The sequence below is a fragment of the Plasmodium vivax genome, chromosome 12 (assembly GCF_000002415.2).
Source record: "Plasmodium vivax chromosome 12, whole genome shotgun sequence".
Taxonomy (NCBI): domain Eukaryota; phylum Apicomplexa; class Aconoidasida; order Haemosporida; family Plasmodiidae; genus Plasmodium; species Plasmodium vivax.
In genome coordinates this window covers 677,465-698,361 of record NC_009917.1, presented here as the reverse complement: position 1 = coordinate 698,361, position 20,897 = coordinate 677,465, and the positions used below count along the sequence as shown (strand labels likewise).

At 49.6% G+C, this 20,897-nt stretch overlaps 4 protein-coding genes across 4 annotated transcripts, besides 6 other annotated features; 3 read left to right on the top strand and 1 right to left on the bottom strand.

Moving 5' to 3' along the window:
- Positions 1-1,311: 1,311 nt before the first annotated feature.
- PVX_082790 (1-deoxy-D-xylulose 5-phosphate synthase, putative) lies at positions 1,312-4,647 on the top strand (the record flags this gene model as incomplete). Its single annotated transcript, XM_001614108.1, has 1 exon — positions 1,312-4,647. The coding sequence occupies one exon, from the start codon at positions 1,312-1,314 to the stop codon at positions 4,645-4,647; it is 3,336 nt and encodes a 1,111-aa protein (XP_001614158.1).
- A 1,036-nt stretch (positions 4,648-5,683) lies between these two features.
- PVX_082795 (exonuclease, putative) lies at positions 5,684-9,847 on the top strand. The gene is made up of 3 exons (XM_001614109.1): positions 5,684-5,994; positions 6,017-8,235; positions 8,455-9,847. Exons 2-3 carry the CDS (start codon positions 6,457-6,459, stop codon positions 9,319-9,321), a joined length of 2,646 nt encoding a protein of 881 aa, XP_001614159.1. The 5' UTR covers positions 5,684-5,994; positions 6,017-6,456; the 3' UTR covers positions 9,322-9,847.
- A 444-nt stretch (positions 9,848-10,291) lies between these two features.
- PVX_082800 (hypothetical protein, conserved) lies at positions 10,292-12,749 on the top strand (the record flags this gene model as incomplete). Its single annotated transcript, XM_001614110.1, has 3 exons — positions 10,292-11,567; positions 11,914-12,111; positions 12,316-12,749. 3 exons carry the CDS (start codon positions 10,292-10,294, stop codon positions 12,747-12,749), a joined length of 1,908 nt encoding a protein of 635 aa, XP_001614160.1.
- Positions 11,713-11,746: a microsatellite.
- Positions 12,750-13,817: 1,068 nt separating the features above from the next.
- PVX_082810 (hypothetical protein) lies at positions 13,818-20,231 on the bottom strand (the record flags this gene model as incomplete). The annotated part of the gene is made up of 1 exon (XM_001614111.1): positions 13,818-20,231. One exon carries the CDS (start codon positions 20,229-20,231, stop codon positions 13,818-13,820), a length of 6,414 nt encoding a protein of 2,137 aa, XP_001614161.1.
- Positions 14,077-14,109: a microsatellite.
- Positions 15,334-15,357: a microsatellite.
- Positions 16,388-16,425: a microsatellite.
- Positions 19,941-19,988: a microsatellite.
- An 18-nt stretch (positions 20,232-20,249) lies between the features above and the next one.
- Positions 20,250-20,270: a microsatellite.
- The last annotated feature ends 627 nt before the right edge of the window (positions 20,271-20,897 follow it).

Below are 20,897 nucleotides of genomic sequence, written 5' to 3'. Positions count from 1 at the left end.
TATAGGCCATTATTCCCCGGGAAGAACGACGAATCACAGGTAGGGACCCCCCACACACCCAAAAAAAAAAAAAAAAAAAGTAACCCCCATGTGAAATATCCCAACAAAAGAACGTTCACCAATTCAACCGCACACCCCCATATGTTTACCTTCAGCTGGATCTGATTTATGTGGTCCTTGGCGATAAGAGCAAATTGCCCGCTGGAGACGAAGACCGGCACAGGATGTTTCCCTATTTTGAGGTGCGCGCGCGGGTAGCCGTCGTGGGGGGGGAGAAGTTGGACTGGCAAGGCAGCCGCGTCATGCAACGGCGTCACTGTCTGCACCACCCAACTGCGTCATACAGTCGCATCACCCAACCGCGTCACCCCTTCGCAGACGAATGAACTGAAAAACATAGTTCGAGACGAAGCCACCGCCGATTTGATCTCCAAAATGTTGATTTACGACCCGGCCTACCGCATATCTTCCAAAGAAGGTTCGAAGTTAAAATGGGGAGCTGAAAAAACGCTCGTGCAGCGAATGCGCGTAATTGTATTATTCTCCCTTTGGTTGCCTGGCCCCTCACAACTGATTTGTTTTGCTCTGCTCATGCGTCCCTTTTGGCTGAGCGTTTCTCAAGAGGGTTTTCCTTCCAAAAGGAACCCTTTTTTAGGGGCCCTTCTACACATTACTTTGTTTTTCTCTTGATATGTTTTATGTTGATGTGTGGTTGCTGCAGCCCCTCTGTTACCGCGCTACGTAACGTCGCACATTCCCCGCGTGACTCTCCCATCATCGCCCCCCCCTTTTCTGCGAGGTAGCCCTAAAGCACCCCTGCTTTAACGACATTGAACAGATAAAGCCCTCGAGCATTCTTTAAGTAGGTAGAAGAGGCACGACTGACGAGCTATCATATGCCATCTCGGCGGATCGCTTCCCGGAAAATGTGCGAGCAGCCGCATGCACCCCGTGCGGAGTTGTTTTGCCAGCCCCCCCTTAAAGAGGCATCGTTGCCGCCAAGTGCAGCGCTTTTTTCAGTCAGCCACCGCGCGAAGGAACATGACGCGCTCGTTCGTTAGTTAGCCCGTTTGTTCTTCAGTTTGTTGATATTTTGAATTTTTTTTTTTTTTTTTTGTCGGCTCGTTTTTCCAAACGGTGAGCGGAACTGGACCTGCCGCTTCGCCGTTTCACCATTTCGAACGCAATGAAGAGATTTCCCCCCTTAAAAAGCTCCCCTCCACAACTACCCCCCCCGTTGAGGCGCAAACATCGATTTTATGCCGCTCCTCCCCCCCCACCTACCATGTGACAGCGTGAACCTACACCACCATGATAATGGGAACTTCCTCTCTCCTACTGCTGCTCGCACTGATCATCACCTCCATGCATGTCAGTTTAAACGCCGCCAGCGGAAAATGCGAAGTAAGCAGAAACGTCAAGTACGTGAAGCAGTTGAACAGGATTACCACGAAAAAGCATTATTTGTGTAAAATCTTTAAGGACAGCTTCCCCTGCTTTTTTGGCATCTCTGGGTATGACCCCAATGGTGGTAGTGATAGGCTGCTCAACCGTGGTGGTACACAGTGGGATCAGTTAAAAGCAAAAAATGGGGTCTGCTCCAGGGGGGGGCATTGTGAGGAGGTGCAAGCAGAAAGGCAAGAAGAAGAAGAAGGGAAACCCCCCCAGGATGACCAAAGTGTAGATAACCATAAGGGAGCTACACAACGGTGCATACAGGATGGACAGCGCTACCCCATTTGCGCAAATAAAACCCCACGCGGGGGAAGCAGCGGGAGTGAGAGACACCCACTCACTCATAAGCCACCAAATTGGTTCTTCATCAATTACACCAATTTGAAGAAGTTGAAGAAGTTGCAGACGCATGGCGTGAGGGGAGGCGGATTCATCACCCCAAAGGCGACCTTTTCACACACCTGTGCAGGGACCCCCCAGAGGGATTACCCCACCAGTGCGACTCTAGGAAAGAAGCTGTTCAACGTAAAGAACGAGGAGGGCCAAACGGGGAGAGAGCCACAACTCTCAGGAGCGAATGAAAAGAGCGACGATAACAGGGACCCCCCCAACTTGGATGCCCTCTTTGACCAAATCAACAGCTACATAGATGTGGAAAAGTACAGAGATACCTATGGCGAGGAAATTTACCACAAAATGGTTAAATTGTATGTACGTAGGGATGTCCCCGAAAATTATGAAGAGCTGTTCTTCACCGAACCGACGGAAAAGAGCGTCGCGTTGGACGTAGACAAATATGATGAGGACCATTTTGAGAAACTAATGCGAGAGGAGTTCCAAAGAAATGGAGTCCTCATAAAGAACATTAGCAAAGAATACTACCAGAAGGAGAACATCAAGAAGGTTCTAAAGGTCCTAAAGTATTTACCCCTACTGAGGCTGATCAACAACCCAAGTGATTTGAAAAAATTGAAGAAGGAGTGCCTACCTCTCCTGGCTCACGAATTAAAAATGTTTCTCTTTTTCATGGTAAATATAACTGGTGGGCATTTCTCCGCCGGGCTGAGCTTGCTAGAGGTGCAGCTGTTGCTGCTGTACCTGTTTGACCATCCCCATGATGATGTTATCTACGACATTGGCCATCAGGCCTACGTGCATAAAATACTCACCGGGAGGAAGCTCCTTTTTTTATCCCTAAGAAGGAAGAAGGGTATATGTGGGTTTCTGAACATTTTTGAGAGCGCCTACGATAAGTTTGGGGCCGGCCATAGCTCCACTGCGCTGAGTGCAATTCAGGGGTTTTACGAAGCCGATTGGCAGGTGTGGCAGTTCTGGAGGAAGAGGACCGCTCATCCGGAAGAGAGATTAACTACCTCTTCTGCCCACCCCGGTGAAGAAGGCCCAACCCGTGCAGGGGAGAACCAACAAGCGAGTCACCCCAACAGGGGAGGCACCACTCAACAGAGCGCCTACCCGGGGCGGAACAACTCAGCTGATCATTTGAACAAAGTGCACATTGCCATCATAGGGGACGGTGGGCTCACCGGTGGTATGGCACTGGAAGCGCTAAATTACATTTCGTTTTTAAATTCCAAAGTGCTAATTATTTATAATGACAACGGGCAGGTGTCTCTCCCCACTAATGCACCCAGCATCTCGGGGCATCGCCCAATCGGCTCCATCTCTGACCACCTGCACAGCTTCCTCGCAAGGAAAAGCGGAAAAGGAGAGAGCCAACAAGCCAGCGGTACAAAAAAGAACAATATATTCGAAAATTTGAACTACGACTATGTGCAGGTCCAAAACGGGAACGACACGGAAGCCCTTTTCAACGCGCTCTCCGCCTTTAAAAAGGGGAAAATGAACAGAGCCACTGTGTTGCACGTCTGCACGAGCAAGACCAGTGACTTCATAAACGCGAGGGCACCCATAACTGTGATGCACTCTATTAAGAAGAACGAAATTTTCCCCTTCAGTGAGGATGCGCTGAGCCCCCATGGGAAAGAGGGTGAGTCTGCAGGACACACCGCCCATGCCCAGGATGACCAAGCGAACCGTGGCAAAAGCAACTTCGCGAAGGAACAACAGGAGGACGCAAAAATATTCTCCAAAGAAACCTTCACAGATGTGTTCACCGAAGAAATGCTAACCTATTTGGAGCGAGACAAAAACGTTATCTTCATCTCCCCGGCCATGCTAGGGGGGTCCGGACTAGTAAAGATCAGCGAAAAATACCCCGACAATGTGTACGACGTGGGGATTGCAGAACAGCACGCAGTAACCTTCGCAACAGCCATGGCCATGAATAAGTCCCTAAAAATTTACCTGTGCATTTATTCTACCTTTATGCAAAGAGCATATGATCAAATAATACACGATTTGAACTTGCAGAAGGTCCCCCTAAAAGTTATTGTTGGAAGGAGCGGCTTAATTGGGGAAGATGGAGCGACTCACCAAGGAATTTATGACCTTACCTTTTTGGGTGCCTTAAACAACGCGTGCGTTATATCTCCGAGCAACCAGGTGGACTTGAAGAAGGCGCTCAAGTTTTGCCACCACGATGTGAACCGACCTGTGTTCGTTCGTCTCCCCAGGATTAACACCTTCACGGAGGAGTACCTACGGGGGTATTTCCGCATCGGGGGAGGCGGCCAAGTGGGTTGGGAAGAATCCAAAACAGGGGAGGACCCCCTAAAGGAGGAGCTCCAAACATTCTTCGGAAAAGCGAGAGTCATCAAAATCAGCCCAGAGGAAAAAAAACCAAACGAAGGAGGCAAAAAAAAAGTGGCCATTTTTAACATGGGCAGTATGCTATTCAATGTGCTCAACGCGATAGAAGCAATTGAGAAGGACCATCTGCTCGCCAGCAGATTCTCCTTCACAGTCGTCGATATGATTTTCCTAAACCCTATGGATAGCAGCATAGTAGATTACCTCATTGTGAGGAACAAGCATGACGTACACATCACCTACGAGGACAACACTGTAGGGGGGTTTTCAACCCACTTTAATAATTACCTAATAGGGAAGAATTACATTTCCAGGCACCAGTTGTCTGTTCATAATATTTATCTGCCGAATGATCCCATTGAGCACGCCACGTATGCGGAGCAGCACGTAGATGTGAAAATGGATTCTTCCAGTTTAGAGAATAGAATAAGGAGCTTCCTGCAAGGAGGGGTGTCCAACTGAGTTTTCCTTAGCAAGCGGTTCCTCCGTTCGTTCATTTGGCTTACCCACTCGGATGGCCTATCTACGTTGGTATGTTGAACGTTCTTTAACATACTTGCTACCCCTTTGAGCGCCCCCAGTGGAGCACGCGGGGAAAGCCCAAATGGGGGGCCATGGCAAGGAGAGCAACACCCACTTGACTACTGCTTCAATTTGATGCATTCCTTTTAGGGAAACCCTAATCACAGTTCTTCACCCTGGCGTTGTAGCCATCTGGGGAAGTACCGAGAGCGCATCGCACGTGAGAGTGGGTCTCTCCATGCCGGTTTGCCCTACCAGAGGGGTAACCTCATTGTGAAAATGTACCGATAAAGCTACCCCGTTAATGGTCAACGGTATGCAAAGCGGGGGAGCGATCTTCCCCCCACTTCCTCTTAACAATAAGGCGTATTCCTCCTACGCCCTACATCAATGCAAACACGTTCTGCAAGTCGAAATGATCATGCAGATTTTTTCATAGCACTTCCACCGCCATGCTGCGTTGCATGTAACACTTCGCTACCGATTCACAGTTCGGGGTGGACCCTTGTGGGGACTGCCTCAAAGGCGGATTCCCTTTCGCGCGTGGGGGTTCCCAATCAGGTTTGAAGGGCGTGCGCGCACATGAGGGGCGCAACATATGCGCCCGTTGCGATGCCGCTGGGCATGTGCAATGTACTACGTATTATGTATGCCTGTACTATGTATTACGTACTATGTATGTTTTTTTTTTTTTTTTTTCCGGTGCTGTTTCTTTTTTCCCCTTTTTTGAACCAACCCGAACGAATCGCAATAGCGGCAGCTTCCCCCGCGCAACATAAAAAAAAAAAATAAATAACAAAGGTGAACAATTTTATGCATAAAATGGCAATTCGCTCAGACTTATCACCATCGTGGCAGCGGGCGTAGGTATACTTCTTCCCCGCACCTACTTTGGAGCAGCCGCCAACAACAGAGTGGCGATCATTTTGCCGGCAAAATAATGCCCATAAAAAAAAGTTACGTGCATTATTTGCTTAAGAGGCTGCTGACTGTGGGCGAACGTTACATGGATTTTGCACTCCCCGCAAGGATGCAAGTCCGTTTCCCTTCCAACAACTGACTTGCAGTGTATCACCACACGGTAAAAGCTTCCTTGCCGATGCAGTGGAAACAAAGGAGTGAAAAAATTGTACTTTTGGAGGCACAAAGGAGATGTAATTTTGCGAAGGGGTTCCATAACGAGCCTGCCTCTTCGCGTTGGCGGTGGACACAGCTTGAGTGAAGCTTGGTCCGAGCTCTTCCACGGCTTCGGCACGGTGGGAGGCAGCGTAACCGCAGTGGGTGGCAGTTTCACCGCAAGTTGACGCAGCTTAACCGCAGTGGGTGGCAGCTTAACCGCAGTGGGTGGCAGCTTAACCGCAAGTTGACGCAGCTTCATCGCAAGTTGACGCTGCCTCACCGCAAGTTGACGCCGCTTCCCCGCAGCGCTACCCCCCCTGCAACGTCATCCCCATTTGACGCAAATGCGGGGGAGAACCCGTCGGCCGCATCACACCAGGAGAGTCCACCCTCGCCAGTCGCACTAACGCGCCCGCAACTGCAGTCAATTGTACACATGTAGAAGCGCGTAAACAGGTCAGTGCGTTTACCCCCCGTTCCGCCACACAACCTCGCACCAGGTGCACTCGTAAATTTTTGCTCCTACGGGGGAAGCACCTAACTGGGGAGGAAGCGGGGACACCCTCACAAAAATAAGAATAGCATCATCAGCAAGAGTGAAAAGGCACGCTCCTACCTCCAATAAAAAAGATGAGGCAGAAACGAAGGAACCAAGCGAAGGCTCCCCTGAACGGAGGCAGCGCTGGAGGTGACCATAAGACGCAGAACGTGAAGAGGAAGAAAACGGAGAAGGGGGAAGAGAAAGTGGTGGAGAAAGGGGCGACTGCAGAGGCCACTAAAGTGGCTGAAAAAGTGACGGCAAAAAAGACGCGGGGGCCAAACGACCCGCACAGAAAACTGGACATCCTCTTTTATGGGAACAAAAATATATACCTAAGAGATATACACAATTTTATAATAAACCTGCGGGTCGAAAAGAGCGTTCACAAAAATGACCTCTTCATCGTGAAAAACAGCGACTGCGTAAATAATTTAATCGTGGTGATCGTCCCCAATCTGTCCAGCTGGTTCATAAGGGACATTTCTGCCAGTGGGGTTTTTTCCAAGCTGCAGAAGAATAACAACTTTCGCAAAATACACACAGAAAATTGCTTCAAAAATAATTATAGCAATTTGATGCTAAAAGCGCTAAGTGTCTCTGTGATGAAAAATAAAGGGACAAATTGTAACTCCCCCCGGGGGGGGACCTTCTGCATCGAAAACTTTCTACTTAGCAGTGAGCAGATGCTGCTGAACAGGTACCCAAAGAAGGACTCCGAAGAGTACCTCAGTTTTGAAAGCGTTGAGTATGTGAAGACCCACAAAGGAATAACAGACATGCGCTCCTATTTGAACACCACCATGAACACCACTACGAGTGTCAGTCGGGATGGCACCCCAAATGGATTAAGCCATCCTGACGAGACGACCGTGCCGGTCAAAGAACCGGCTGCCCCCTCCCCACAGGGGAGTCACCCAAATGGGGAAAGCGCCCACTTGGAAGAAGCCACAGAAGAGACCGTTAAAGAGACCGTTAAAGAGACCGTTAAAGACGCCGCTGAGGAGGCGAAAAACATCTTCACCGAGGAACACATAACGATGTATGCGCAGGTGCTGGAGAAGCTGCTTAAGGTCTCCGAACAGGCGTCGCAGCAGAAGGGGCAAAGTACCCCAGCAGGGGATCCAAAGGGAGAGGAAAAAACGGAGTCGCTAAACGAGTCAGATGGGGGAGAAGACCAGAGGGATGAAATGCTAAACGGGGGAGAGAACGGAAATGCAGATGGGGCCGCCAACTTGCCTCTGCAAAATGGGGAGGTGAATGGAAGGATCAGCACTCCCAGTGAGGGAGGCTGTCCGAGTGGAAGCACCAGGGAAGGGGGAGATAACGCTAGCGGTTCCACCCCCAGCGGCTCCAACCATAGCGGCTCCACCCCTAATCGCCAGCCGGCCGTCCAGTTCGACCTAGACAACATCTACAGCATCGACTGCGAGATGTGCGAAACGATAAATAAAAAAAAAGAGCTCACCAAAATTACGGTAGTGGATGCGTATATGAACATAGTGTACGATTCGTACGTCGTGCCGGACAATCAAATTACAAACTACTTAACCCCCTACTCGGGCATAAGTGAAAGTACCCTGCGAGATGTGAATACCAAATTGAAAGATGTGCAGGAGCATTTGAAAAAGATTTTTAATAACAAATCCATTTTAATTGGGCACTCCCTAGAGAACGACTTGCACGCGCTGAGGATTCACCACGACCACGTCGTGGACACGTCCGTGGTTTACTCCAACTCGCCCTACTACTTTTTGAAGCCCTCTTTGTTTAACCTGTGCCAGCGCCACCTGGGCATCACCATGAAGCGGGAGAAGGGGCACAACTCGATCGACGACGCGAAGATCAGCATGTTCCTCGCGCTGAAGAAGGTACCCCGACGCGTAGCCAGTGTTGCACCGCGGATACTTCGTCTGTGTTGCACCGCTGCTACTTCGTCTGTGTTGCAACGTTGCTACTTCGTTTGTGCTGCCCCGCTGCTACTTCGTCTGTGCTGCTCCGCTGCTACTTCGTCTGTGCTGCTCCGCTGCTGCTTCGCCTGTGCTCCTCACACCTGCCGCTTCCTACGCCGCTTCTTCCACCCCCCGCAGATGAGCGAGTTCGACACGGCCGAGCCCCTCTACCAGTACCAGCCGCTGCCCGCCTTCCTCAACCCGGACAGCTTCGCCAACGTGAAGGGAAACATCATATACCACGAAGACGTGAGCCATAAATTTGAAAAAAACATGTGCATATATGACTCGAAGAGCGAATACATAGAGGAAAAGCTGCCCAAACATTTCCTAAAAAACTGCTTCCACTGTCCATGCGAAAATGATGACGAGTGTGTAGAAAATCTAATCATGAATATCAAAAATAAAAATAAAATAAAAAATTATCTACTCATATTGAGGGAGTATGAAAATCTATGCAACCAGAAAATATACAATTGTGTGAAAAACGCAAAGGAGGAAAATTTCCAAGTCGATGGAAATGGAGAGCTATTTCAAGTCCCTACCAGAGTGGAAGCAAGTGGCATTGTAAAAAAATTAAGTCAAAAAATTGAAAACATTTACGAAAATTTGGGCGCAAATGATGTCCTCATTCTGCTCTCCTTCAACAGTAATCACCTAGCGGAGGAAAAAATTAAAGAAACGCTGTTCCTGGCAAAAGATATTTTTCACGCAAATGTAGATACAAATGATAAGTTGAGCAACCTTACTGCGAAAATTAACTCCATGGAGAAAATCATCGCCAAAAAACAGAGCGAGAATGATTTTGCGAATTTGCACTTCCTACAGTTTAGGCACCTCCTCTGCTCGTACGAACGGCACATTCTTGCCTACCTCAATGAGCAGAAGAACACCGACCGGAGCATCTTCATTTTGAATTCGCTCACAAATTTGAAGAACACCGTGTGTGGCAACAGCCGGAAGAAGACCTTCAACGGGTGGTTCTCCATTCTGCTCAAGGGGTGACTTGCGGCGGATATCCATTCTGCGTAAGGGGTGCCCTTGGGTAGTTTTCCATTCTGCTTAAGGGGTGCTCTTGGGCGGTTCCCCACCCCCCTCCTCATTGTGCCATCTCCTCGTTGGACGCCCCTATTTGTTTGTTTTATTAATCCCCCTCGTTTGCTTCCCCTTCCCTCCACTTGTTTGTTTCGCGCATTTTGCGCCGTCCATTTTGTGTTATCCATTTTGCGTCATCCATTTTGCGTCCATTTTTGCTGCTCTCCCCCCCGCGCGACAGCAGCACAGCTCAACTTCGACCAGCCGCGAAAAAGCGAAGTGGTGAAAAAACGCAGTGGCGACATTGTAGCACCGCGCAAGGTGAACCCTAATAGAAGCACGAATAACGCGCAGGTCATGTGTCCGTCCGCTTGCTGGCGTGCGCCCCCCACGTGGGGTCTCACCAGGACATCCACGGATAATCATCAGGCCATCCGCTTATAACCGTACGGTCTTTAGCTCTTCTGTTGTTCCCTTTTTTCCACCCCGTTCGCCTGCACCGTAGCAGAAAAAAAAAAAAAAAAAAAAAAATCGCCCCCCTGGTCACCTCGCGAGGGCAATCATTTCGCTGCGATTTTTTCCCTTTCCGTTTTGCTTACCCCTTGTTATCACCATAAAGGGGGAGTTATTCACCCCGCCTGGAGCAACAGCCTAGGCGAAAGGACCCTACCGCGCTGTAGCGTACCAAAGTTTGAGCACACCTTGCAACGTTAACGTGTGCCTTTTTTTTACGCGCCAATTTGTTTTTTCTTTTTACAAAATTACCTTGTCCATTCAATTCACCTCCGTGACGGATTGGAAAATCACAAACAAATTAGCAGCCCCTGTACATACTTCTAACCCCCCCAATGTAAGAGCCACCGCACTTTCGTGTAGAAACGCGCCGCAAAGCAGGCAACCCTGCGAGAAAACGAAAAGATGATGCCCCAAACGCATAACAATGGATGAAAAAGATAAATATGCAAACCATATAAGGAAAAAAATTATAAAATTTTTTAACCTGAAAAATGAAGAACTAGATTTGAGTTATATTAAATCGATTCTCAACTGTAAGTCGTATGACCTGTATGGATCCATCTACCTCCTGAATGAATCTTTTTACGAAAATGGAAGAAATGAAAAGTGCTCCCTCAGCACTGTGCAGAAGTTTACCCAAGAATTGGTAGACGACAAGAAGAGGTTCATACTCTCCAGTGAGGACGACTCCGTTGGTGGGGCAACACAGGGGGGTAGCTCATATGGGCAGACTACCAACCATGGCGTGGTTCCAGGTGATGGGATACCCCGCAATTGTGTGGAAGGGAAAACCATCAACAGCTACTTCGAGGAGGTTTTTAAGAGGGAGGATGTGCCCCCCAGTAGGAAAGGAACAAGTGGGGGGGTGCCCCATGAGGATAAACATGGGAAGGTCCTCCCTAATAGGAGTGCTCTTGGGAAGGTAAAAAGGGTAGGACAAATGGAAGGAAATCAAAATAAGGATAAACCGAGGCGAAGCGCCAACGATGCCACCACCCATGGTGGAGAGCACCCCCTGGATGTGGCTGTGAGGCTTGCAAACGAGACAGAACCAAAGAAAGCGCCTGCAAAAGTGAACAAAGAGAAGAGCACCAAACGGGGGGGTCACTCCCCGGGTGGTGATAAGCCAAATGGGGTAGCCCCCCAAAAAGGAGAGGCAAAAGAAACACAAGGGAAGGAAGCCCAACCGAGGGGCGCAGCCAAATTGGAAGCGGTGGAGCATGGGCGTAAAGACAGCCGCACCCAGTTGGAGGAAGACCAAACGAAGTCCCAGACGAACTCGAAGGGGAAGGCCGAGAGTGACTACTTCGCGTTCTTCAACATGAAGGAAAACTCCTACTCGTTGAAGACGGTTATAAATTTCATCGAAAGTGACCAAGCGAAAGGGGGCGAGCAGAAAGAGCAAGCTAAAGAGGAAAAGAAAAAAAAAAAGCACACACAGATTTGCATCTGCAGTGGGAGGAGCCACCAGATATACGCCAACTGTTTATTCTGCGGAAAGGTTTACTGCACGAAGATAAAATATAGGCAGTGCCTGTTTTGTGGGAACCCCCTGTACGATTCGTCTCTCATTAACAGTCTGTTTACCCCCACAGAGGATGGCGAAAACGCTCACAAGAAAATCCTTGCAACGATGAAAAGCTCCAACCCCTTTCTCTACAAAAATTATTTCGACCCCAGTAACGCCTTCCTCAAGAAAGGTAGCTCAAAAGAGTTGCAGTTTTGCGGAAGGGGCCTTCTCGAATGTGCGAGAGGGGAGAGGCCACGCTCTTCGCGTTAGCGGCGTAGCGGATTAGCGGCGTGCCCATACACAGATTGGCTCAACCCGCTTACACTCCACCCGCTTACACTCCACCCGCTTACACTCCACCCACTTGCACTCCACCCGCTTGCACTCCACCCGCTTGCACTCCACCCGCTTACACTCCACCCGCTTACACTCCACCCGCTTACACTCCACCCGCTTACACTCCACCCGCTTACACTCCACCCGCTTGCACTCCACCCACTTGCACTCCACCCACTTGCACTCTTCCCTCCCCGCAGCCTTCCACCTGAGGGACAAAATGCTCAGGAATTCCACCAACGAGGAGCACACAAAAATAATAGACGATAGCATTGACTGGTTCGAGGACGACATCAAAAAGGAGTTTAACAACCCAGATGTTCATTTTTCCAATTACGATGATGAGATAAAAAATGAAATAATCGACAAGTACTACGAAATTTTTGGGAAGAAGTTTGGTAAGCAGGGGGTTCGCTCCTCTCCCGTATTTGTGTGTGTGTTTGTGGGGGGGGGGGGGGTATTAAGAATGCCTCCGATTGGGGGGAATACCCATCCACAATGTTGCCGCGTAGTGTAATGCAAGAGGCGCACAATGTACTATTCACCTCTAACCGGTGCACCCCCCCCAATCGCTCATCTCCCCATTTCACCTCCCCCCCCAGGCGACGTAAACATCGACATCGACCTGGTGAAGATGAAAATCACGGAGAACAAAGACCACGCGAAAATCCAGCAGTTCAATGAGTACCTGAACGAGCGCGAAAGTGACTACCGGAATGAGTTGGCAGTGAAGAAGGCGAATGAACTGCACGCGAGCAACGTCCACAATTACTTGGCCAATAAAGAAAGGAAAAACTTAAATTACATAAAAGATTTGCGCAAGCTATTTTTTAGGGACTCCTCTCGGAAGGGAGACGTTCCAGGGGGGGCCGCCTCTACCGAGGGGATTGCCTCTACAGAGGGGATTGCCTCAGACGGTATAGCCCCGCCTACAGAGCAGCAGAAAAGGACAATTGTACAAATGAGGAGGGCAAGTCAGAAATATAAATGTCATGTGCTTGGCGAAAGTGACGAGGAGTACGAACACGTGGCGTGAGGGCACTACTCCGTTTTTGTAACTTCTCCCCCACTGCAAATAAACACCTTCCATTCGCATCGACGGTTCGGAGTGGATATCCCATCCGTCGTGATGAAGCAAATAGGCCATCTTAAAATTTACCATGTGGAAAGTGGTGGGGGACGATGACTCCCTCATTTGGGGCGTCCAACCTGACGAGGAGCCTCTTCCCCATCGTTTGCGCCTCCCACTCTTTTATACAAAAAAACAAAGGGTCGAATTGTCCAAAAGGAGAAGAAGTTTCACACGATGTTGGCACAACTCAAATGGGAAATAAAAAAGGAATAAAAAAAAAAAGGGGGGGGTCATAACAACCTTGGTACAGCGCGGCGAAAAAAATTTACAACTACCAAAAGGGGAAAGCACACACACAAATACAGCTGAACAGGGATGCACACATAGTGGCGTGTATTTACACATAATGGCATCTGCTCGTGCGGGCGCGGAAAAAAAAAAAAAAAAATACATGAGCGCGCCTTCCCCTTTTTGGTGCGTCTAATAGGGGATACATATACGTAAACGGGGGCGGGAAGCAAATGCGTGGGCCTGTCTTCCTACCCCTTGGTTCGCCACAGAGAGCCGTTCCGTGGGAACAACCCCCTGGTGGCATTTTATTTTTTCAGTACCGCATTTCGCGCATGTACAGTTGCATAAGCAGTTGCATACGCAGTTGTATACGCAGTTGCATGCGCAGGTGCGAGTGCACGCCTGCCTTGGAAATCATAAACATCAAAACTTCAAATGGAATGTGCACTAGTAGACACAGTTAAGGGGTCTCTAATTCGATTTTTTTTTTCTTTTTTTTGGAAGATACAAATAACTTGAAGGTATTTTTTTTAAAAAAAATTTCTGCCTTTTGAGTGAAGCTGGAGAGACTGCGCATCGTGGGGATGCTCGCCGCGTGGATACTCCCTCATTCGACATTGCCAACGTGTGGGAAATTTTCATAAACCGTTGTAGACATGTCTGAGAGTTAGATGTGGTGGGCCACTCATCTGTTAATTGTTCGTTTTTTTTTTTTTTTTTTTTTGCTTGGCCGCCCTCCTGTCACTCGTTGTGCTGCATGGTACGCCCCCCGGCAGTGACCCGGTCGCTATCGTAGTTCGATTCGACGAGCATGCTGTCCCCATAGTCATTCATCACTGAATTGTAGTGATGCATCATTTCGCTTTCGCAGCTATTGGGCATGTTGCCCTGGTTGTAGTTGGGAAAACTCGCGTTGGTGAACATATTCATCGGGCCGAACTCGTCGTTCGCGTTGGTGGGGTTGGCACTGCTGGGACCCTTCTGGTGACTCATCGCCTGGTTACTTTCGCACGGGTACATGGCGTTCTTCATGGCCTGGTGCATCATGGCGCTTTCGTACGTGTTCGGTGCGAAGGGGCTGTTGCTGGAGCGGTTCCCCCCATTGTGACTGCTGCGGTTGTGACCGCTCCCGTTGTGACCGCTCCCGTTGTGACCGCTCCCGTTGTGGCCGCCCCCGGTGTGACTCCCCCCGCCGACCTGACCGGCGCGCCTGTTCCCTCGCCGACCCGCGAGGCTGCTCATTCCCGAACCGACGTTGCGGCAACTGGTGTTATTGCTATTGTTGTTCATATTGCTGTTCATATTGCTGTTCATATCGGTGGGAACCCCGCCGTGGACACCCTCCCCCCCCACATATTGGTCATTCCCCCGCGCGGAGAAATCCCCCTTCTTGGAGTGGAGCTTAAAAAAAGGGTTTACATTCTGGACGCTTCCGCTGCACTGGTTCATCAGGTGCATATTTTCAAACGAGTGCCCCTCGTTTAGTAAATTAAAGTTAACGTAATCAACCCCGGAGGGGGCATTCACATCGTCGTAGATATTCACGTGGCCCATATTGGGATTTCCCCCCACGTTCGGGATAAACGGCAGATGCTCTGGGATGAAATTCATCGAGGGGTCCATGTACAGCTGGTCGTTTATGCCACTCAGAAAATTGTTCATTTTTTTGTTTAACAAGTTCAGGTTGGTTGGGCACATTTCGTTTTTCTTCGGCAGGTTTGCTTCTCCGTATGGTTCGCTGACCATGTGTTTTTCTTGCACCCTTTGGTCTTTCTCGTAACTGCGTCTGTCTGCAGCGTTTTTTCCTCCCTCGCTTCTGTGCAGATTAGCGGGCTCACCCCTTTGCAAAGCCCCCATCTCGTCGTTTTTGCTAATCCCAAATATTTTTTCTTGATCCTTTAGCTTTTCAATATAATTCATAATTTGAATGACGTAGGCCTCGTCCTTTTCATTTGGGTTGACGGGGAAGAGCTTCCTCTGCTTTTTCTGCTTCCTATTTATGAAGGTGAGGATGTAACTGGACTTGCTATTGTCGTAGTGGATGTAGCAATTCTTGCAGACCTCTTTATTTTTCTGCACGCTTTTGTTTAATGTTCTTATGTCCATTTTTTGATACTTCTTCCTTTTGTCTTCTGAGCTCCTGGGCATTTTTTTCGAGCTGGACTTGTCCCCCCCATGTTCTGGGTTCTTCTCCCCGTTGGGGAAGGCGCGGTCGTTTGGAGGGCAGCCGATGGAGCTCAGCTTCCGCTTCTTGTCTTTGCCTTTCGCCTGCATGTCTGTTAAGCAAAGGAGGGGGAAAAGAAAGTAGAGTAAAATGGAGTGAAGTGCAGTGAAGTGATATAGAGTGAAGTACAGAGAAGTGATGAGGAGTGTGCGTGACGGGGGAGGGGAGATACGCCTCAGGGGTCGTCGGCAACACAACGGAGGAGGGTACCGTCCACCTCGTTCGGCCGTTCCTCCATAGTGGATTGCCCCCCCTTTCACCTTACTTGTGCTCATGATGTCAATGATCTTCTCTATATCTGCATTCAAACTGTCGCTCATCATTTCGCTGTTGGTTAGGACGTTGGCCGGGATGCAGGTCTCATTCAGCAGGTACTCATCCGCATCTGCCTCTGCACCTGCGTTCTTCATTTCTTCATTTCGTAGCATGCTGCACGACTTGAGCATATTTTTGCAGCTATCGTACATCATCAGGATTTCCAACTCATTGGAGTTATATTTGGCTGTGTTTTTTTTACTGCCCTTGCTCGCTGCGTTGGCTAGCTGGAGAGACTCTTCCAATCCGGTCAACTCATTCTTCAACAGATCGTCGTTTTGTATTATTTTGTGAATGTCTACGTAGGCACTGTTCGTGAAGTTAATAAAATCGTGTCCCATGCTTTCGTTTTTCTCCCCCACCTTCACCATGCTGGGTTTACACTTGGGTCTGTTTCTTTCCCCTGCGTTGTTCTGTGCGTCTCTGTGTGGGCGGTACAGCTCGTTGTTCAGCTGACTGTTCAGCTGACTACTCATATGACTGCTCATATGACTGCTCATATGACTGCTCATCGGTCTGCTCATCGGACTGCTCATCTGGTTATGAAGCTGCACCTGGTTGTTCGCACCCATAGGACCGCCTGCACCGCCTGCCCCGCTTCGAATCCTCAACTCGTCAGGCGGGAGGACTCTGCTTCTCCCCTCTGGCGTCTCCACTCCGCTATGCGTTAGGGCACTTCGCGCTACTGCCCTGTCGACCCTCCTTGGCTGCACTCCGCTCGAATTGGAGAAGGTGCCACAGTTGGTGTAACTCCCGTAACTGCGATCGCCAAAGTTGCTGTAACTGACGTAGTTGCCAAAGTTCTCGAATCCCCCATAGGGGCCGTAGTTGGATGGGTCTTGGAAGCTGACTTGGCCGCCAAAGGGGATGAAGGTGCACGAGCTGCCCAGGGGGGTACCGTCAGGGAGGTTCGGCAGGTTAGGCAGGTTTGGCATATTAGCCTGGTTTGGCAGATTAGTCTGGCTCGGCTGCCTCCCCCTGTGTGACCTGCCCAGCTGGCTCCTCGCGCCGTCCACACTGAGCCTGTTGGGGGCCCCCGAACTGTTCCCATGCCGCTCGAACTTCGCTTCGTTCATGGCTGACTCTATCAACTGGTGATCCTCCAGAAAGGACTCCCCTCGTTCGTTCCCCTGCGAATGTGCGTTAGGATCACCAGCCCGACTTTCAGAATTGCTCTGATTGGCTCCATTATGCTGCTCTCGTTCGCACCCATCATTCGTATTCATATGAAACTGATTGTTTGTTGGTTTTTCTGTGCCATCTGGCAAAGTGTGTTGATTGGGATGATCGGCAGGATGGCCCTTCCCACGTCCGTCCTTTTGATGCTCATTTTGATGTCCATTTTGATGTCCATTTTGATGCTCATTTTCGTCCTCCTCTTCCTCCTCGTCTTCCTTCTCATCGTAGTAGTCCCTCCTCCCCCTCTGCCGATGCTCCCCATTTTCGTCGTCATCACCATCGTTATCGTTACTGCCGCTGTCATTGCTTCGGCCGACTCCCTTGTTGCCACCGCCGCCACTGTGGCTGTACCCCCCGCTGTTATTGCTGCCCCTTCCATCCGTATTGTTGTTGCATCTTCCGCTGCTCCCATCATTGCATTGCCTATTTTTATAGCTCCCATAATTGGTACCTCCATCGGTGAGGCTATTATAGTTTTGTGGGTCCCAACTGGGCAAGCCACCCCGAAGGTGCTGAGCGTAGGAGGAGAAGCAACTCGGTCTATTGTAACTGTTAAGGCTGTTACTCCTGGGGAGATAAGTACAAAATTGGGTATCCAAACTGTCATCCCCACTTTTGTGGTGCATCTCGACCAACGAACTCGTTGGCATTTTCCTCACCGAGGAGTCGTTGTCCCTGTTAGGGGAAGCATTTTCCATCTGCTCTCCTTCCATCTGCCCTCCTTCCATGTGCACACTGAATCGCCCATCGAAGGGGGTCCCTTTTGATGCGCCTCCACTGGGAGGATTGCCCCTCTTGGCATTAAAGCCGCGTGCGTGTGCACCATCATCAAAGACGGCGGTGGCACTGAAGAAGTGCTTATCGTTTGCGTAGTGACTGCCATCATGTTTGTTGCTCCTCACCCTGGCGTGCGTCGTTTCTGTGTCCCTTCTAGTATCCCCACCATGGTGGCGGCGGGCCTCCCTGCTTCCGCTCCGAGCATGCGCAAGATGCAAATAATTCGCATCATTCGCATCATTCGTGTTATTCGCACGATGCGAACTCTCCCAACTGGGCGGATTGTCCCCCTCGTTTTCACTTCTTTTCGCTTCGCCCAGGTGTCCCCTTCCCTCCGCATGAAGCGCACCGACAGGGTGGCGCCCCCACAGATCGCCACTGTTCGTGTCATTCGAATAGTTCTGACCTGTGCATGTGGTGATTTCTGATCCTCCCAAGAAGTGTTCTTTTTTTCCCTCCATTTTTATGCCGTTTTTAAAATTGCCTAAGTAACTGCTGAAGCCGTTTTTCGCACTTGCATACCCTCCCTTGTAATGCTCCCCATAATGATCGTTTCCAATTTGGTTGTACCTGTCCTGCGGCATGAGATTACTTTCCTGTCTGAGCATTGTCGGGGCAGAGTAGTGGTCATGCTTCATCACGGTGTCATCTGTAATTGGCTCATTTGAATTCTCCCCGTGTTCCTTCGAAATTTGATTCATCCATATTGCGTGAGGGTAATTCGTATCTGTGGAGCTGACCTGATTGGAGGTACTTCCGCTAACGTTGTAGGGGGGGTTGTAACTCTGCGCCTTTTCGCACAGCAAGTTGTCGTAAGGGTTTCTGCCATCACCGCGTCGCCCCTCATCACTGATGCGATTTCCCCCCTGGTGGAGGGCCCCCCCTCCGTCCGCGAAGGTACACCCCTTCGGCACGATGCCGTTGTGATGGACTGCCTTTCCACCGATGGGGTTGTTTCTACCGGGTCTAAGGGCTACACTCGCCATACCTGTAATGCTCCCACTGGGGGGACCCCAATTGGGGACTTCCCCCTCCTGTGAGTTGCCGCCGGGAAACGGGTTCACACTACGCAGGAAGTGCTCGTTCGGAAGCTCACGTACACCTTCGACGGTATGTGCGAAGTGACTGTATGGGGTGTGTCTGGACAAAACGGTACCACTCCCAATGGAAGCACCCCCGACGTACCTTCCACTGTGCACATCTCCATTTGGTTGACTCTTAAGATCGCTCGGAAGGATACCGCTTGCCCTTTCCGCATCTCCCCCCTGCAGGATTTTGTCCTTCCAACCGTACAGGTAACTTTCATTAAATCCGTTAACGTTGTTGTTCTTTAGGATGTCCTCCACGAGGTAGTCATAATTGAGCGCAATGTCGTCCAGCTTCTTCCTCACGAGTGTGAGCTGTGCGTGTTCAGCGGTGTCTTCATATATGTCTCCGTCTGCGTCTCCAGCTTCCTCCCCATCTGCCTCTCCACCCAGGGAACTCTCCCCCAACTGACTGTCCCCCCCGCGCCTCTCCCCGTGGAACTTATTGAAGGGGGAAAGTAAATCCATGTAGTAGCTAATAATATTAAGGTCCCCTATATTGATGCCGGAAAAATTCGCGTTGCAAAAGTTGTAATCACAGCAGATGCTCTCATCTGGGTTTACTCTCCTTTTTAGAAAATCCCAATTTTTTTTTAACCTGTGGGTGTCATTATTCCCTCCCATTTGTGCGCTCCCCATTTGGTCTCTATTCAAATCGACTGTAGCATTACTTGAGTGCACCATGACGTGCTTCAGAAGTTCCAACAGGACAATGTGCTTCCTCAGGTTCAGTTTATTTTCCTTTATCACTTCCTCTACATTTGGGTTGTTACCCTTGTGGGGATTTTCCCCATGGGTCTTTTCACATTTATTTTTTTTGGACTCAATCTGGTTAATGATTAACTCTACCGGCGCATCGTAATTGCATATCATTTTAGCTAGCTCATTGGTGCACTTCAACTCCTTTGCAGTGTTAATCGATGGGGTGTTCTCCTCCCCTTCGTGGTATTCCCCACGGATGTGGGTACTTACCGATTGGTTAGTTCTTCCCTCATCGGTTGGATCCATCATCCTTGTCTCAGAACTGTCTGCTAGTGTGTCCATCTGGTTATTTGGCATCTTTCTATGCCCCACATTGGCATGCTCGGAACTCCCCCTGCTATTCCCTTCCTCGGGTTCTATTTTTACGTGTGCATTTCTGTCCACCTCTGTAAAGGGTTGTTTTTCCCCTGTACGTATGGCTCCACTTGAGGAAGGAGCACCTCCCCCTCCGGCTGAGTCACTGTGTTCATCATTGGTGATGTTAGCACAGCTAGGGTTGGCGTTAGAGGCACTACGGTGGGGACCACCTCCAGTGTGTAATTCTTTGGAGGAATCCCCCCTTGAGAAGCGCAGCGACTTCTCCACCAGGCTGTACACATGAATTACTATCGTCTGTAAATGATTCACAATCGAGTCGTGGATATTTAGAATGTCCAAGTAGATGCTGTTGAAGTCTGCCTTCCCTACGCGCAGCTGCGCGCTGTTGTTTGTGCCTTTCACTGGGGTCACCTGAGCCGTCTGCATCTCCAGCATCACCGGGACCATTTGGTTCTTTAGGCCATTCATTTTGCTCAGACTGTTGCTGTGAATCATTTTGGCTGATGGATCCACGCGAGGGTCATCGTATGGCTTCACATCTTCGTCGCCCCCCGCGCCTGTGCACGTAACGTTACGTTCGCGTAAGCTTTTACGTTTCCCCTCGAGAGTGCGCGTGTGTCATGAGTGTGCCATGCGTGTGCCATACGTGTGTCATACGTTTATAACGCATGTGCCATGCGCGTGCCTTCATTCACACTCGCGCTTGGCCCCCCCCTCCAAAAAAAAAAAAAGGTTTATACACCCATTTTATGTTTACCCTTTCCGCTGGCCCATAAACTACCTATTCGCAAATTGCCTGGCCACTTATACACGTGCACGTGTCCCTCTTTCGCATACAACTGCCAGGGATGTTCTCCCTCCCCTGTTTGTATACCCAAGAAGGGTGGAAGTGCAAAAATAAAAAAAAAAAAAAAAAAAGCAAACAGAACTTATGCTGATGTTTACACAGGCTCATATGTGTATACATGTGCGTCCTTATAGAACCAACCATATAGTACTTGTTGGTGCAATTTTGGTGGCAAAAGGGGGGGAAAAAAGTGAACCTTATAGAACCAGGCGAGGCAGTATATAAAACCCCCTTTGGGATGACCCTGCGTAGCCTCCCCCTTCAGGTTAAAAATCCCCACCTGCTATTTTCACAAATGGGGGTATTTAAAAAGG